General features: G+C 46.6%; 2 protein-coding genes across 2 annotated transcripts in view; both read left to right on the forward strand.

Annotated features, from left to right (window-relative positions):
• The first annotated feature begins 974 nt into the window (after positions 1 to 974).
• On the forward strand, positions 975 to 11,019 carry znf865 (zinc finger protein 865). Its single transcript, XM_079287831.1, has 3 exons — positions 975 to 1,186; positions 1,569 to 1,655; positions 5,187 to 11,019. The coding sequence occupies exon 3, from the start codon at positions 5,560 to 5,562 to the stop codon at positions 9,682 to 9,684; it is 4,125 nt and encodes a 1,374-aa protein (XP_079143957.1). The 5' UTR covers positions 975 to 1,186; positions 1,569 to 1,655; positions 5,187 to 5,559; the 3' UTR covers positions 9,685 to 11,019.
• Positions 11,020 to 17,523: 6,504 nt separating this feature from the next.
• The window catches only part of dbpa (D site albumin promoter binding protein a), a 27,157-nt gene continuing 27,142 nt past the window's right edge, over positions 17,524 to 17,538 (forward strand). The window contains exon 1 of the mRNA XM_079287833.1: positions 17,524 to 17,538. This exon is cut by the window's right edge and continues 286 nt beyond it. The gene's annotated coding sequence lies outside the window, so the exon portion shown is untranslated.

A 17,538-nucleotide genomic window follows, 5' to 3' on the forward strand; every position in this document is an offset into this window, starting at 1 on the left:
ACGATCAATACTTTTATGGATGTAAGAGCTCAACAGACAACAGAATGATTCAGTTTGATTTGTCCCTTTAGTCCTCTTGAGCTTTTATTTATTCATTTAATATACAGGATATTATTATTATCGTGTTAATATTCCCACAACACGGAATAAAAATATAACCCATCAAGTGTATTACTTGGTACCCAAATATTTTTTTCAATATTTTGTCTCCACGACACACACACGCGCAAAGTAAACAGCCAGATGCACACATTAAAACACACCCACAAGCCGGCGACAGTCAGAGAGACTGTAATAATAACTTTAATTGACTGCAAATTAGGCAGTAGGCAAACACACACGCGCGCGCGCGCGCACACACACGCGCACACACACACACCTTGTAATGTTATGCAGCATGCGCCGTAATGATATCCCTTAATTGACTCATTAACATTTCACACATTTGGTGAGAAAACACACACACACTCACACTTCAGTGTCAGAATGCACTGTTTTATCTTTTTTTGTTGAATGGAATGAAAACACGCACGCACACGCACACGCACACACACACGCACAGGGTTTATTTATTCATGAGCATCATGCAGGATTGAATGCACATTTTTACGAACAGGAAAAAGGTGCAATAAGGTGGTTTTGTTTTTGTGGTCGCGGCTGGACAGACCGACCTGTTCCCGGCTCTACCCGGAACCATTATGCAGACAGGAAACTACCATTTTAACGCTAGCAGCAGCAGCAGCATCGGAGGAGCCGCCGTCGTCTCCACAGAGGAGGAGGAGGAGGAGTGGTGGTGCTGCTGGAGGGGGGGACACCTAAATCTGACACGGGGCGGAAAACAGAGAGGAGGAGAAAAGAGGGAAAAACACGACGGAAACAAAACAAAAGAAGCTGCTTTTTTTTCTTTTTTTTTTTCCTCTCTCGGTGAAGCGGAGCGTGGAGCCGGTGGAGCAGTGACACCAGAGGCGGAAAGACAGTGGACATATCGGGGGGGGGGAACTAGTTTTTGTTAGCGGGTGACAAAAAGCAGCCCGATGGAGAACCAGAGGCCTTACACGGTGTTTTTCCATGGATGAAGAAAAAGGCCCCGCTGACACACTCCGTGCTCGATGTTTTCGCACTTTTACTCCCGTGTCTCTGAGCTTGTTCTTGTGTGTGTGTGCACCTAGCCGTCGTATGCTACAAGGTAAAAGAAACAAACAAAAAACAAAAGCCCTTTAGAGTTGGCTAATTTGCTAGCTAGCCGAGCTAGCTAAGCTAAGTGCTCAAGCTGAGCTAGTTAGCGTTATGCCATGCAACCGGGATACCTTCCTTTAGGGAAGTTTAGTGATGCTTATCAGTATTATTATTATTATTATTATTAGTAGACACATTATAGCTTAATTAAAAAAAACAACCTCTTTGTGTGTCGGTGTTTTTATTTAAATGAGGCACAAATCATGAGCGTTAAAGTGCAACATTTTGTCAGTTGGTTGAACGTTAAGCTAGCTGAGTTGATCGATGCTAAGCAGGCGCTGGCGAGTTTGTACCCGTCTTAACCTTCTCGTTCATCGGCACATCTGTTTCAGTCTGTCGGCCCAAAGTCACCGGTTGTCCGCGGACCGGTTCACCCCCACGAACAGCTGCGTGGGAGCTTCAGACCTGTGGATCAGCCGGTAAGATGTGGTGGGGGGGGGGGGGGGGGGGGGTAAAAAATAAACAACATGCAATCACGCTCCTCCTCGTGTCAACCTAACTGTTTAAGTTAGTTTAATTAGCTCCGGTGTGTCACTGTGCTCCTCCCGGCAGAATACGTGTTTTCTTCATGGAGATCCAGCTAATAAACATGCACCTGATCACTCAGTGGAGGCTTGTTTTTTTGCAAACACTGATTGTGTGTAAAAAGTTTTCAAAGATTTTTTTTCCCTCTAATCTGAAAAGTTGCGTTCTACTTTCTATATGTTTTAAATGAAAGACACGTGACTTTAATAAACAAGCCGCTCTGATATTGTGTCACTACTGCAGGAGCATCACTAGTGTACTGATCCAAGTACTTGTACATAGTTAAAGTAATTGTTGAATAAAACATAGATCTATGTGGATTTCTGTGACACTGGAAATATATTCTTATTATTGCACTAGAATCCCTTTTGAGCTCCTGCAGAATGTCATACGGCGCATGACAACAAAATATTTGCCGACCTGAAAATTGAGTAATAACTTGAGAAACCTGCTGTGCACAGTGATGCTGTGCACAGTGATGCTGTGATTGTTGTGCTTTTTTTGTATGTTGGATACGAGTTAGACACGTCTCCTCACAGAGGAAATAGTTTTATCGGCAGGTGTTTTTAAAACTAATGCCGACTGTTAGGAAGCTGTGCTGTGGTGGCCGATACTGAGAATTTGTTACAAAATTTCTTTCCTAAATGTTTTCCACGTAATGCTTCAAATGCACTCGCGCTGCTACATTGGCTCTTTTTTTGATTTTTTTTGATTTACTTCGTAAGATTGTAAATTTGTCATCATGTCGTAGAGAAAGCGTCATCAGCAGACACAGATTGGTGACAAATAAATGTTAAAGACTCTGACGTTTCTTCAGCATCAGACTTGACTTAAACATTGCTTTCCTAACTTTGTTAAACAAAAAGGAACCATTAAAGACGGATGTATATTTTGTTATTAATTATTTTTATATTATGATAATAAATCAGACACCAGCAACTTTGTACAAAATCTTGAAATCATCTTTGTGTGCAAGCCTTTTTTAATGCAGCAACAAATTGGTTAAAATTCCAGTAAAAGTAAACAGAATTAAATTCCATTTTCATTGATACCCAATCCAGCTGTTTTAGTCGGTATCGGACAGATATCTATCGGTGCATTTACTATTTGTATTTTAGTTTGATGTCAAAGGATCAATGAGAGAATATTATAAATGAATTCCCTCTTAATGTTTTCGGTCACAAAAGTGAATCAAATTCCAGGTTTTAGTTGCAGGTACCATATCCCTCACACCAGTTGTACTTAAACATCAGATAACAAAACCTAATGGAAATATAATTACGGCTCTTTATTTCTACTCGCTGTCAAACATTCATTTATTTGTTTGTTTTTTGAAGGTAGAAAGGTTTATTTTAAAATTTTCACCAACCAAACAGACTTGAAAGACGGTCGCTAAGAATCGCACGCCGTTAAGAGGAAACAATCAGTCAAGAACTAAAATGTTGCATCAAAGTTTTCCCACTGAACACATCCGAGGTCGGTCTGTTGAGGGAAGTCTTCGTGCATCACTGGACGGGCGATCACGTTTCACAGAGAGACCTCGGAGGCAGGTTTTCTTTTTTTAAATGCAACTTTTTCCCGTCGTCTGGTTCAAAGAGAACTAATCGGTCGGGAAGAAAACCTGCAGACTCTCGGTCCTGCTGGTTTTCTGTCACCAGCTGTGTTACCTGCACTCACCTGGTGTAACAGGTGTGAACTAGTTTGTCTGGCAGAGAGCAAGAAGGAAACTCCAGACCGGTGTGACGGCCTCATGCTGCGTACTGAGAAATGAATTGATGTCAAAATCTGTAAAAGTGACACCTTTTTATCCTTTTCTTGTTGTTTCTTAGGTTGTTTTTGTTTGTTCCTTCATTGAATTACAAAACCACAACATGGTTGGTTTGGCCTTAAACTTGGATGCCCTTTATATGAGTATTCTCTATATACGGGATCCGCCTGCACTCTGTACGTAGACGTGACGGCACATATACGGATGTTTGGCTTCTCTGGTTTCTGTCTCGGGGGAGAGGAAGGTCAGAGTTAACCTCCGTCTTTAAAAAAGAAAGACTCATCACTGACGCTAGACAGACACTAGAACAGAAGTCTGGAGCCGCTATTGTTTTGATCGGGGAGGAAAAAGCAGCAGGTTGTTGTTGCCTACAGTGAAAGACAGAAGCATCGTTTATCATCTTGGAAATGATGTCTTTGTGTGTTCGTCTTTGCAAAAGAATTAACAGTATTCAGACGCTTTGAATCAAACGTATGACGCTAGTTTTTAAATGTAGTTCTGTCTTAACATTGCAGTCGTAGAAGCTCACTTGGTGTCATAGCAGAATATTACTCTTTCGGGTAACCGTGTCAAACTGTGCTTCACCCACGGGGGGGGGGGACCGGCGGCCATGTTGTCCAGCAGGAGCTGGACAGGAGTCGTGTGGCATTTTGAGCCACCGCTCACATTCCTTTCCCCTCCGTCGGCTCTGTCTGCAACTCTACTGGTGTCTATATAGTGTGAAGATACAAATACCAGTTAGATCGTACTCATCAACCAGTATAGTGATTATTGCAACAAAATTGCAGTTCAATAATTGGAAACCAGTGATGAATGTTGATTTTTCATGTCTTTTTTTGTCTCTGATACATTTTCTTGATTGCGACCATGATTATTTGTCAGCTTTGTCTCTCGTAACTTAACACTAATGTGATTAAAGCTGCTCTCTCTCATGAAAGCAGTAACGGAAAGAGACACGTTGTGCAACCACACTGTATTTAGTGTCTTCATAAGAACTAAAGAAAACCCCTTGCACACAGTGGAGTTCTGAGTTCACAGCAGCGGTTGGGTCGTTGGGTTAAGGCGGCCGATATTAGAAAGCCGGCTGAAGAATAACATTTTACCAGTTTGAACAAACAAACAAACCAAAAGGCCCGAGCGCTTTACATGATTTCAACACAAAAATATTTTCTCTCATCAGGCCTCTGAGTGGATGTTCAGTACGAAGAGGGGACGCAATTTCCTCTTAGCCTGAGATGTATTTTTAGCCAAAAGGTTTCGATTTCAGTGACTACAGTTACACTTTATTTTGAAAATGGGATGTATACCACTTACCACCCTTTTGGAATAAAACCTTAAAATTTGCAATGTGCAGAAATGCATCAGTCAAAACTACAGGCACCAGGAGCACCTGACGGTCTCAACAGGAAGTGAACATTAGAGTTACTGGCAAACGTTAAATAATACAATTAAAAACAGTTTATCTGCAGCTAAATCAATGTGTTGTAAACAGCCTTGTTATTTCGGTTCCCTTTGAGACGTTCAGCATCCGGAATGAGCAACACAGTGTTGTTGAACTCTGCGTACCAAAAAATGTTTTCTTTATCTGCTCCGTGTGAAGTGGCCGAATCACGAACTGACATTGTTGTTTCTTTTTGTTTCTCTTCTCATTCTTCAGGTTCCAATAACTCCATGAGGGGACAGACAGGCAGTGAAGCAACGGTTCACTCTCCACTGAAGTAACGGACACAAAAATAAAATCGGCGTATGGTTATGGAACACTTTAAAGAAACACTACAGACTCTTTTAAATTTTTTTTAGTATGATTTAGTTTTTTGCCTATTTATGAACCTTTTTTTTTATATAACATCCCACAGAAGCACTTGAAGCATCGGCTTTTGTTGGATTATAGCGGTTTGTTGGACCTTTTGGGGTCCGGACTACCTCTGAAAATCCCCTGACAAGGGGTCACCGCTGGTTCCAGCAATCACAGGCTCGGTGCACGTGGCAGTTGTGGCCACGTGGCACTTTGCCCCCAGCTGTATTGGAAGATGTTCCAGTTCAGCAAGTACCCCATGGACATCTTAGAGATGCTGAGTGGTCACCAGGCCCACCAGTTCAAAGGCCTCGGGTTGGATCGACAACTGAGCCACCAGCAGCAGGTCCAGCTGCAGCATCAGCAGCAGCTCCAGCAGCAGCACCAGCCCTCCGTCGATGGCTCGGGGAGCCTCCTGTCCGGCCTCGGCCTCGGACCCCTCCAGAGCTCTCGGAGCAATGCCTTCGCCGACTCGTCGTCGTTGTTCGCCAAGATGAGCGCACCTCCCCCATCCATCTCCCACCAGAGCCAGTCGTCCTCGTCTCACAGCTCCCGGAAGTCCAGCAAGATGAGCAGCAGTAGCAGCGGGAGCTCGGGGTACCCCCAGTTCCTGCGGCCCTTTCACCCGGCCGAGGCCGCGCTGGCTCAGGAGCAGCTCCACTCGGGGATGGGCCGGTTTGACTTTGGCGGGAGCAGCAGCGGTGGAGGCGCGGGGGTCATCGGCGGGGTCGTCACACCCGCACCCCCGCCTCCGCCGCTGCATCCGGGTCTCTCTGTCCCCCAGCCCTCCCCTGGTGCCCCCTCTTCCTCACCCTCCCCCTCGTCGGCCTCCAACAACCCCTCCGGCAGCACTGCGGTCCCCTTAGTTGGCCAGTCGGATCCCCGCAGCCTCCACCAGCAGTTCAGCTGTATGCTCGCCGCCAACCAGTACTTCCTGTCAGGCGTCCCCACCAACAGCAGCCTCGAGCAGTTCCTCGTCCAGCAAGGCACTCACAACCACTTGGGCTTGGGTCTGGGCCAGGGGTCCGAGTCAAACTCGGTCCTGGCCCCTCCCCCGGCCCTCCACTCCTCGCACAGCCACAGCCACGCAGGTCCACCGCCTCAGCAGCAACAGCAGCAGCTCACCCCCCACGCCTTATCTCATCCACACAGCCACGCTCACCACCCGCACCCACTCCACCCGGCTCCCCAGCCCGCCCCGCTGGGTGGCTTTGATTTCCAAGGCATTCCGGTCCTTTCCTCGAACCAGATCGCGTCACTAATGCAGCAGGACGCCGGCCTTCCCCTTCCACTGCCTTTACACCTGTCCCTCTCTAAAGACGACGCAAAGACGGGGGACAGCTCGTCGTCGTCCGCCTCGAGCGGAGGGAGCAGGAGAAAGAAAGCGATGGCGGGCTACCTGCCGCAGAGGAAATCGGAAAGCAGCAGTCAAAGCAGCAGCAGTGTTGGTAACTGCCACAACAGCAGCTCGAGTGGGCACAGTCAGAGCTCCTCATCGGGCCTCGTGGGAGGAGGACCTGGGGGTGTCGGGATAAGTGGCGAGCCGCCGCATTCCTCGCTCCTCTCCTCGTCCTCGCAGCAGTCGTCCTCCACCGTCTCCTCCTCTTCGTCTGCCCCTCCCTCTTCCAACTCCACCTCGGTGCTTGTAGCCAACGGTAACCAACAGTTGTCCAAATCCCAGGACAGCCGCAGTAATAGTTCGTCCGGCCAGCCCGAACCGGAACCCCTTTACCACTGTGGTGAATGTGGCAAAACCTTCACCCACCTCTCCAGCCTTCGACGGCATCTCCGCAGCCACGGCTTGACGCCAGAAAGCCAAAGCAGGAAGTCGGACTGTAACTCCCCCAGTCCAGAGAGGATATTCTGCTGTGGCGAGTGTGGGAAGAGATTCAAAAAGAGGGGTCACCTCATCCAACACAGCGTCACCCACTCGGAAAACCGACCTTTTGTTTGCACCATCTGCCAAAAGTCCTTCAACCGGCGAGAGTCGCTCACTCGACACGAGAAGATTCACGACGAGAAGCCTTTCCGCTGCCCGGCTTGTGGGCGTTGCTTCCGCGAGAGCACCTCTCTTCTGAACCACGCTGCGTCAGGCGCCTGCGGCAAACCTCCCCGGAGTTCAAAAAACCGGGCCAACAGCGGAGGGAGCGGCTCGTCCTCCAACCCGAGCACCAGCAAAATGGGAAGCAGCGGGGACAGAGTGGGAGTCCCAAACGATGGGGCAGCAATGACTAATGACAAGTATGCACCGGATTATTCCAGAAATCGCTACCAGAGCCAGTCGTCCTACAACAGCGGGGTCGACGACTACAGGCGGTCGCAATCTTCGTCTCTGTACTCGTCCGAGAGTACGCTAGCCAGTGAAATGAGCAGCCAGACTCTGCGTAAGGCCCCTTTAGCTCCAACTCTTCACCCCCACCCACAGAGCCAGCAGCAGCAACAGCAGCAGCAACAGCAGCACCACCATCACCACCACCACCACCAACCGCCACCACCACCGCAGCCACACCTCCCCCTCTCCTCCCTATTGGATGATTCAGAGGACGAGGTCACCAGCAGCGCAATGTCGGCCATCGCCGCTGCCGCCGCAGCCTCCTGTGATATAAACTCAGAAGGCCGGGAAGGAGAGAGGAGGGATATCATCGGAGGCCTGCTGGGGGGGTTGGGGTTTGGTAACATGGGTGGACCGTCATCCACGGCGGGCCTCAACGGGTCCACCATGCCTTTGACCCACCCGAGCCAGCCCCCCGCGAAGCCCAGGAGGCCGAGGAAGCCCCGAGAGAAGAGGGACCCGAGCAACCTCGTCAGGAGGCGGCGGAGCCCCGCGCCCCCAGGGGACGGGACGGAGAGGCCGTACAGCTGCCAGATCTGTTGCAAGCGCTTCAGACGGGCCGAGACCCTGCGGCGCCACAACCGCGTCCACACGGGGGAGAAGCCTCACGCCTGCGACGTGTGCGGCAAAATGTTCCGCGAGCCTTTCCACCTCACCAAGCATCTGACCGTGCACTCGGGTCAAAAGAACTACAAATGCAATCTATGCGGTAAGATGTTTGCCTACGCACAGAGCCTGGTGAGACACGGGAAGCTGCACAGAAAAGGTGAGATCGACAGCCAGGGGAGGAGAGTTAAAGGTGCTGCTGCCGCCGCCGCTGCTGCCGCCATCAGCCAAGTGGCCACCTCGGGAAACCCTGACTACTTCTCAACCTGCTCCCAAGGAGAAAAGTCTCCGACGTCCGGCACCCCCTCTCAGAGGCTTTATACCTGCACCGTGTGCTGGAAGTCATTCCGGCACTATTTTCACCTCACGGCACACCAGCAGACGATCCACGGCGGCGGGGTCGGCCTGGAGAAGTCCTTTCGCTGCGACGTGTGCGGTAAAGCCTTCGCCTACTCCAACAGCTTGGTGCGCCACAAGCTGTCTCAGCACGGCATCGACCGCAGCGGCCAACGCGTCAACCAGCCCCAACCCACCGGGTACTCGCCACTCTTCTATGATTCTGGATCAGGCTCCAACTACGCAGGGTCATCTCATATGCAGCAAGGGAACTCTGGGCCACAGCAGCCACAGCAGCAACCGCAGCAGCAGCAACAGCAACAACAACAACCGCAACAACCGCATCAGCAGCTGCAGCACCCTTTTCACTACCGCTCAAAAAACTACCAAAAGCGGCATGGACAAACAAGAAAGCAAAGGAAAAAAAAAAGGCGCGTGCTGATCCACAGCATCATGAGAGATGGAAAGCTGGTGGGTGTCCCCCTGAGTAAAGACACCCGCAAGAAGCTGCTGCTCCTGAGGAAGAGGAGGGGCCGACTGCAGGCACAGCTCAAGAAAAAGAAGATCCAGGCCCAGCTGAGGGTGAAGGGCGGCCTGATGAGGGTCAAGTGGTGGAGCGGCGGCGCCGTCAGGGTCACAGGGCTCACCTCGATGGACGTCCCCATCAAGCGCTTCCCCTGCCCCATCTGCCCCAGCGCCACGTACGCCAAGCAGGGCTCCCTCCTGATCCACCACGCCGTCCGGCACCCGCCGAGGAGCTCGGGCCGCCACGCCCGTCTGCGCTGCCAGGTGTGCGGGAGGCGCACCAGCTCGTTACACAAAGCCTTGAAACACAGGGGCCAGCACCTCAAACAAGCTGCGTTCCAATGCCGCCGGTGCCGACACCGCTTCTGGAACCCCGGGCTCCTGGACCGCCACAAGTTCTGCTGCCGGGGGGTGACCGCCGCGAGGAGCTGGGTGCTGATGAAGACGAAATCCCCCCCGCCACTCGACCAGGCGGAAAGTGACAATTCACCAGTCCAGCTCGCGGCCCCGGTTCTGGTCCAGCCGGAGAGATCAACAGTTCTGACTGAGTACAGTCAGTAGAAACAACAAAAAAACAGTTTTCTAGACTTGATTGTTTTGATGTTTTATTTTTTTTAAATAATCCAAGAAGCGAGCAAGAAGTTTTTAACAGAACAAGGAGGGAGAACGGAGGGTTTAGTGTAACAGCCCCACACATCTGTATCCTTAACTTACTGCAGCAAACGGTGGTCGACTCATTAGAGCGGACTTCAAAAGGCCAGAAATCACAACCACCCTCATCTGTCTCCGTTTTTTCCTGAGGTGGAGGAACTTTTATTTTTCCCCGTTAGCAGTGTTTTTCGCGTAATTATGGATTTGGAAGGCGGCCGTAGACGTGAGGTACCTATTTAGTACCGGTGTATTGTTTCCACATTATTCACAGTTAAACCGTGTAGTCCGTGTCTCTTGCTCTGTGTGTGTTTATTTGTTACCCAAGTGGAGAATCTCTCCCTTTTTATTTTTCATACCGAGACGACATCGAGATAAATAGATCTTTTTAAGAGAAAACTAGAAATCCTCATGAAGAGTAAAAGGTGTAATCTGTCAATCAGAAGGAGCAACAGTGTTGACCTTGTTTTTAATGTACACTACTTTTGTCATTTTTTTAACGAGGCGTGGACGGAGGAAACAAACACGACTTAAACTGTTAATGTGTTGAGGATTTGAAAAAGTTCAACAGAAATAACCGGAGTGTACTGTACAATTGGTATTATATTTTATTATATATTGATTATTTGCTGTTTTTTACTCCAGGTATCATTTCTTTTGTCATCGTTGGTATTGTGTGGGTGGGAGGGGATGAGTTGGGGGACTATCTTTGTAAAACGGAGGGACGAGTATATGTATCGATGTGATATTGTTTCCCTTTTATCTGCTCCCTCATTGCCACAGTTATGCCCAATTTCTGTAACATAAGCGTGTACACATAGTTCATTACTTAGGTCCTGTCCAGACGTGTTCTTTCTTTTCCTCCCTGTAAAACTAAAACATGTAATATTATTACTAAATTACTATCCTTTTCTTTGCCTAAAAGTGAGTTGTTGAAAACCCTCAAATCAAATAAAAAAACAAAAAATCTGAAATGCTGCTGTTGGTTTAAGTTCATGTTAACAGCAGACGGCTCCCTTTCTAGTGGCAGTAAATAAGAGAAGTGATTTCACACTTGTGCTTTTGAATTTGGGTTTAAAAAGGTTTTTATTTTATGAATCCTAAATTTCCTTTGGAACTGTCAAAGTTAAATCTTTATAGTTTATTACTACATTTATGGAAAACAGGATTTCCTTGAAAGAAAAGCTCAATTTAATACTTTCTGAAATATATCGCCTTTCTATTGACGGGAGTCAAATGTTTTCATTAAAAGGCTACCAATGAAATATTATCTCTATTTATTACCAAATATGTCTTCAACTTATTGGACATTATTATAAAAAATATGCAGAAATGACAGCCTCTTAAATCAGATAATATTGTGACCGTCAGCCTTAATTCAAGCTGCTCCTAAATTAATTGAGATCATTTTAATTCCTTCTCGTCCTCACCTTCACGTATTATAATCGTCTCCTCACTCTTACTGAAACAGACGGACGAGTTGTAGCAGATGTGTTCGTCGTTGCACCAATCGGATCGTTCAGAAGGAGAACGGAGGTTTTCCTTCTCGAGGCAGAACCACAGCAGTGAGTTTAAAAACCAAACCACTAAAATGATGTTTCTTTACTTGCCGCTGGTTGTAGCTCACCACGCAGATGTGGTTTTATTTTGTGTCTGTTTCAGCCTGACGCGAGTCAATGAGGGTTCACTTCTGTGAAATAAAAAAGAAACCTTATGCCAGATGTTCAGGGTACCGTCACAAGTCCCTGAATCCAAACTATTGATGACATTTATTTCATGTCGTTGTAATTAAGTTGATTAAAACAGTTTGAGTTTCAGAAGGACAAGAACACTTTTGAATATTTAGTCGTTTAAAAGCTGTCGAGGTGTAATGATGAAGTTTTACTTGGACGGGGCTTTTGGTTTAAGATGGTTTCTGTTATGACGGTAGAAAACATGGATTATAATAGTTTGGCTCAGGTCAGTGTATGGATCTGAGGAACATTTAACTATTGCTCCACCTTTTATTAATAACCTTTGAACCCCGTGAGGATCCAGCGCCACCAGCTCCTCCTCCAGTAGAACTCTCAGAACGACGCGAACACAGCAGCTCGTTCCTGATCATTAATTCACCGTGTGTGTTTTTATCCACTCTTTTCCTCCTACAGGGAAGCTGAAGTGGTTTCCCTCTCCGACACACTGCCTGTTCCTCCCTCCCTCCTCCCTCCTTTCCTCCCTCCCTCCCTCAGAGCTGCAGCTCCAGATACATCGGTGATCGGAGCTCAGGTGTTGTTGTGCACCTGGGGCGGTCAGGTGAGCCGTTAATGCCTTCATGAGCATCTGCCTGAGTGTCATGAAACACTGTGGAGAAGAGGATGCTCTAGTTGTGAAAGCTATTATTCATGATCCTTTAACTGAAGTAAAATACTGTGAAAATACTCCATTACAAGTAGAAGTCCTGTATTCAAAACCCTTTTACCTACAGATGCAAGAAAAATACTTCAAGTACTTATTGTGCAGTAAAATGATGATTCATGGTTGATATCACTTCTGCATTAATGTGTATGTTTAATGGTAACTCCTTTGTATGCTGTTGGCTCGTTGAAGCGACAGCGATGCATCATATTCTATGAGATGTTTGTCCTGTGAGAACCTCAGGCCTCAAAAGATTTCTCTCCTGTTCTCAGCTTTGAGACGAAGCGTTTTAATCTGATCCAAGAGGCTTTTTAAATGCAGTTAACACAGCACAGCCTCCACTTTATTACAATCAAGATTACAAAGTATTATAGTGATACAAATATCTCTCAATGACTATAAAAATGTGGTCATAGCTTAAACAAGTCTAAATGTACAGCTTTTAGGATGAAAGTTTGCTGTTTGATTTCATGTTATTGAGCTCAATGTTGTAGAAATACTCGGTCACCTTCCACTGCTGGTGATGTAATGTTTCGGTGCATTACCGTCAAACGGCCACTAGATAGCGCCATTTAAACACTTTCAACTGATGGCTGGAGGAACGAGGGGGCAAATAATGTGAATTGGAAATGGCTCGTGAAACTCAGATCACACATTAGTGGAGTCAAGCTGTTGTTCCTCACTTTCACTAATGCATGCCAGCGTGCACACACACACACACACACACTCTCACACACGGATAATTTTGGACTCTTACTACTAGCACATTCCTGTCACGTATATTTGACGGCGCTCTGTCACCAGATAGGACTTGCAGGCTTTTTCAGGTCCTTTCCAAGAACTGTTGTTCCCACAGTGCAGCTGCTGCGCGTCTGATTCATGAATCAGTCAAATTAGTATCAACAGGAAACGCATGATGTGGCGTGTTCGAGAGTGATTTACGCCGTTATTTCCGTTGTAGGCGGTTATTATTAGGCTGTTATTGAAGTTATGGATTTGCCATTGCAGCTTTCACTCTGACCTGCACAAAATACACATGGACAGGACTTGATTAACGAGACCAAACATGGCCATTATGTACATACCTGTGTGCACAACCAAAGGACACTAATGAAACCACACCAAGATGTTTTTTTATTCATTCAGCAAGGACGGTGCACATTAATAAACATTGCTGTAAATGTCCTAAAGTTACCCATAGGGTATTTAAAAAAAATCTTTATTCAAAAAATTAGATTCTTCGGCTGTAGTTCCTGGACAAAGTCATCCTGAGAAAAGACCATAAAATGAAATAAATGTTGACATTGGTTGTATGCATGCAGTGTAGACAAAGTTATAATGAATATTAAAAGGCAATTAAGCTATTTTACGATCCAACATAGAAGTTAAAACATGCAACACACAAACAAGCAAATACACAGGATACCGAAATGAAACAAATAATATATATATACTATTTAACACATTATGCTTTATAACAGGTAACTAAAACATGCAGCTCAAAAAGTACTACAATAAAAAATATTAAGTTTGTGGTATATTTTCATTTATTTTATTTCTGTTTTTATTTGTTTCATGTTCAGTTTTTTGCACTTTTATTGTATTACTATAAATATATTTATGTTTTATTTTTATTTATTTTTGTTAAATTCGATATAAAGAAACAAATAAATGTGATTTTCTTTGTTTCAAACACTAATCCACACAATCACCCCCCCCCCCCCCCCCCTCCCTCGTTCCAGACGGGCAGTCACGCGGCAGTTGCATCGGGAAACCTGTGGGCGGAGACTGTGACCTAATTTTGACCAATGGGAGTGCGGTGGAGGCAGCGACTGACCTACATTCAGCCAATCGTGACGCTGCAGGGCCGCCGGTAGGCAACAGTCAGCGCGTGCCGAAGCCATGTGCTTCTTTGGTGTTCCGAGCGCGAGAGGCAGATAGGGACATTTACAAGGAGATCAACAGACGAACGTGACCGTGTTCAGTTCATGGGATTAAATACAACGAACCACTTCAAATCGAATGATGTGAACCACTCAATGTATTAAAAATCACATTATATGTACAATGTATCAGTTTATGTTTCTTGCAAATTGCAACATAGGAAATGTAGCAAATGTTTACATATTCGATACAAAACGTTACAGATATGGTGTGCGTAACATCCGCCCACAAAGCTTTGTTTGAGTTGATTATTCTGACTCTTCAAATAATGTCACGTTTTTGGGAAAAAAACAATCAGATGTCCCCCATTTCTCAGATGAAACCGAGAAGGGGAAAACATCATGAGGGAAGCAAACCGCATCCTGACGTCTCGAGAGACTTTTTTTTAGGGGTTTACTACTCAGTGGTCATCACTGTTGTTTTTTGGGCCTCCCTGTTTAAAGATGACAGCGTGAGAGAAGAAGAGAGGGGCGGGGGGTGCGTTCACGATCCATCCAGGAAGGAGCTCAGCTCAGGGTGGGCGTGGCTTAGTGCGAAGCAGTCCCAGCCGCTGTCAGCCATTGGCTGAAATCGCTGGGAGGTGTTGTGTGTTATGCAAATCTGTGTTGCTTTCATGTACAACCGGAGGAATCATAAATACGGGCACACTCTTAAAAGGCAAGCACAGCAAACATTTTGGGTTCACTTTTGTTTTTTAACCACTACACTGCAAGTAAGTGAACTGAAAATGAGACTTTATAGTATATTAAATAATGATAATCAGAATCAGAACCGTTTATTGCCATTGTATGTTGAACATACAAGGAATTTGACATGACGGGAGGTGCGTAACATTTAACAACAATCAACAGTGCAAAGTAGAAACAAATTAAATTTACAGAAAATATAAGACAAAGTAAAATCGCATGTTTGATCGCATATCAAGCTTGAGGCTGGGGAAAGTACCACAGCTATGGAAGACATCCTGCGTGGGACCGGTACCAAAGAACCTGCGGCCCAAGGATGAAGACCCTGGAGAGGCTGGTCCTTGCCCATCTCCGCCCTCTGGTGAGTTCATCCCTGGACCCACTTCAGTTCGCCTACCAGTCCGGCATCGGGGTGGATGACGCCGTCATCTTCCTGCTGCAGAGATGCCTCTCTCACCTGGAAAAGGCTGGAAGCACTGTGAGAGTCATGTTCTACGACTTCTCCAGTGCCTTCAACACCATCCAGCCTGTGCTTCTGAGGGACAAGCTGGAGCAGACCGGGGTGGACCACCACCTCACTGCATGGATCCTGGACTACCTCACCAACCGTCCACAGTATGTGCGGATACGGGAGTGTGAGTCAGATCGGGTGTCCTGCAGCACAGGGGCCCCACAGGGAACTGTTCTGGCTCCATTCCTCTTCTCCATTTACACCTCGGACTTCAAACATAACTCTGCAAAAGTTCTCTGACGACTCTGCAATCGTCGGCCTCATCTCCGCCGATGATGACAGAGAATACAGGGAACTAAACCAGGACTTTTTAGGATGGTGCCAGCGGAACCGCCTCCACATCAACTCCAGCAAGACCAAGGAGCTGGTGGTGGACTGCCGCCGGGGCAAACGCCCTCCTCCGACACCGGTGAGCATCCAGGGACTGGACATTGAGGTCGTGAAGTCGTATAAGTACCTGGGTGTGCACTTGAACAATAAACTGGACTGGACTGACCACGCTCACGCTCTTTATAAAAAAGGACAGAGCAGACTCTTTCTGCTGAGGAGACTGAGGTCTTTTGGGGTGCAGGGAGCACTCCTGAAGACCTTCTTCGACTCCGTGGTGGCATCAGCCATCTTCTATGGAGTGGTCTTCTGGAGCAGCAGCATCGCGGCAGCTGACAGGAGGAGACTGGACAAACTGGTGAGGAAGGCCAGCAGCGTGCTGGGGTGTCCACTGGATACTGTGGAGGTGGTGGGAGACAGGAGGATGATGGCGATGAGGATGATCTCTCACGCCTCCCACCCCATGCAGGACACTCTGGCAGCTCTGCACAGCTCCTTCACTCACCGGCTGATTCACCCCCGGTGTCTGAGGGAGAGGTACCGCAAGTCCTTCCTCCCCGCTGCTGTCAGGCTGCACAACAAACTGCTCTCGGTAGAACACGAACACTTGAACACAAACACTTTGAACACGAACACACTGAACACTTTAACACTTTAATTCATTCACCTGGTGCAATATCTTATCTAATCCGTGCAATATCCAATACGTTTAAGTATTTACCTGATCTGTCTGTATATTCTGTATATACTGGTATATTTAATACTCTTCTTTACTGTCTTATTTTATTACTGTTTTACTGTTTACTGTTTAGTTTATTATATTACTTGATTTGTATCTTTTATTTTATTTACTTGTGAGCAATGCTGCTGTAATCCTGTAATTTCCCCACTGAGGGACGAATAAAGGATTATCTGATCGATCTTATCTCTTATCTGATCAGTCCAAGTTGAATATGTTTACTGATTCTCACTTTTTCTTATTTGTGATTTATATTGATGATGAAGCCAAAGACACTTTTCCACATTGTGTCCAATAAAGTTTCTAACAAACTAACTTGTATAATCAGTTAAACACCATTTTTAATCATCCAAACCTAGATTTTAATCGTCTTCCTACTTCCGTTTATGTTGTTATTGCTTTTATTGTTTCTGTCTTTACCATGTAAAGTATCTTTTAAAGCACTTTACAAATAAAATGTAGTATTATTATCATACCTTAAAGGTGCAATAGACAGGGTTTGGGATATTAATAATTTATGTTGACTCTCAGCAGCTCTCAACATGCCGATGGCCGAGCTGGGGGCTCGCTGCTAACGGCGCAAAATACGCCAACAGTGCTGATAAAGCTCACAGTGTTTCCCTTACCCGGAGGTCTGGCTTCTGCAACGAGCGGCGGCGGCTGTGAGCGAGTGTTACCAGATCAGAGTGACAGTTTCCAGCCCAATCAATACTTTAAAACCCACCAAATACAATAAAAAAAAAAAGAAGCAAATCATAACTTTGCCAGAAACCTGTGAACGACTTTTCTCTCCACCATAGTTCCAACAGGATGAAGAAATGGATGTTTTTAATTCCGGGGTGTACTTTCCCTTTAATGCTCTGAATCCTGTACGTTTCACCTTTTTAATAAATGTAAGTCGGTATTGCACTCAGATTTACCAGCTTTCCCATGCATCCATGAACGCAGAGCGCGTTACCGAGGACAGTGGGGGCGTGGCCTCTTTATGCAAAGAATCCACGCCCCCAATCGCCTTTCCCCCGTGAGTGCTGACGTCACACGAGCACCCGTGTTGGTTCCAGCTGACTTGGGAGAGAGAGAGAACCAGAAAGAACGAGGAAAATAGAGAGAGGTGTGAGAGAGAGAGCGAGAGGGAGAGAGAGCGAGGGGGAGAAAGGGAGGGAGAG

Source organism: Melanostigma gelatinosum, assembly GCF_949748355.1.
Source record: "Melanostigma gelatinosum genome assembly, chromosome: 17".
Taxonomy (NCBI): Eukaryota; Metazoa; Chordata; class Actinopteri; order Perciformes; family Zoarcidae; genus Melanostigma; species Melanostigma gelatinosum.

What these genes read in the sequence shown, in the direction of transcription:
- znf865 (XM_079287831.1), top strand. Translation starts at nt 5,560, where the DNA reads ATGTTCCAGTTCAGCAAGTACCCCATGGACATCTTAGAGATGCTGAGT.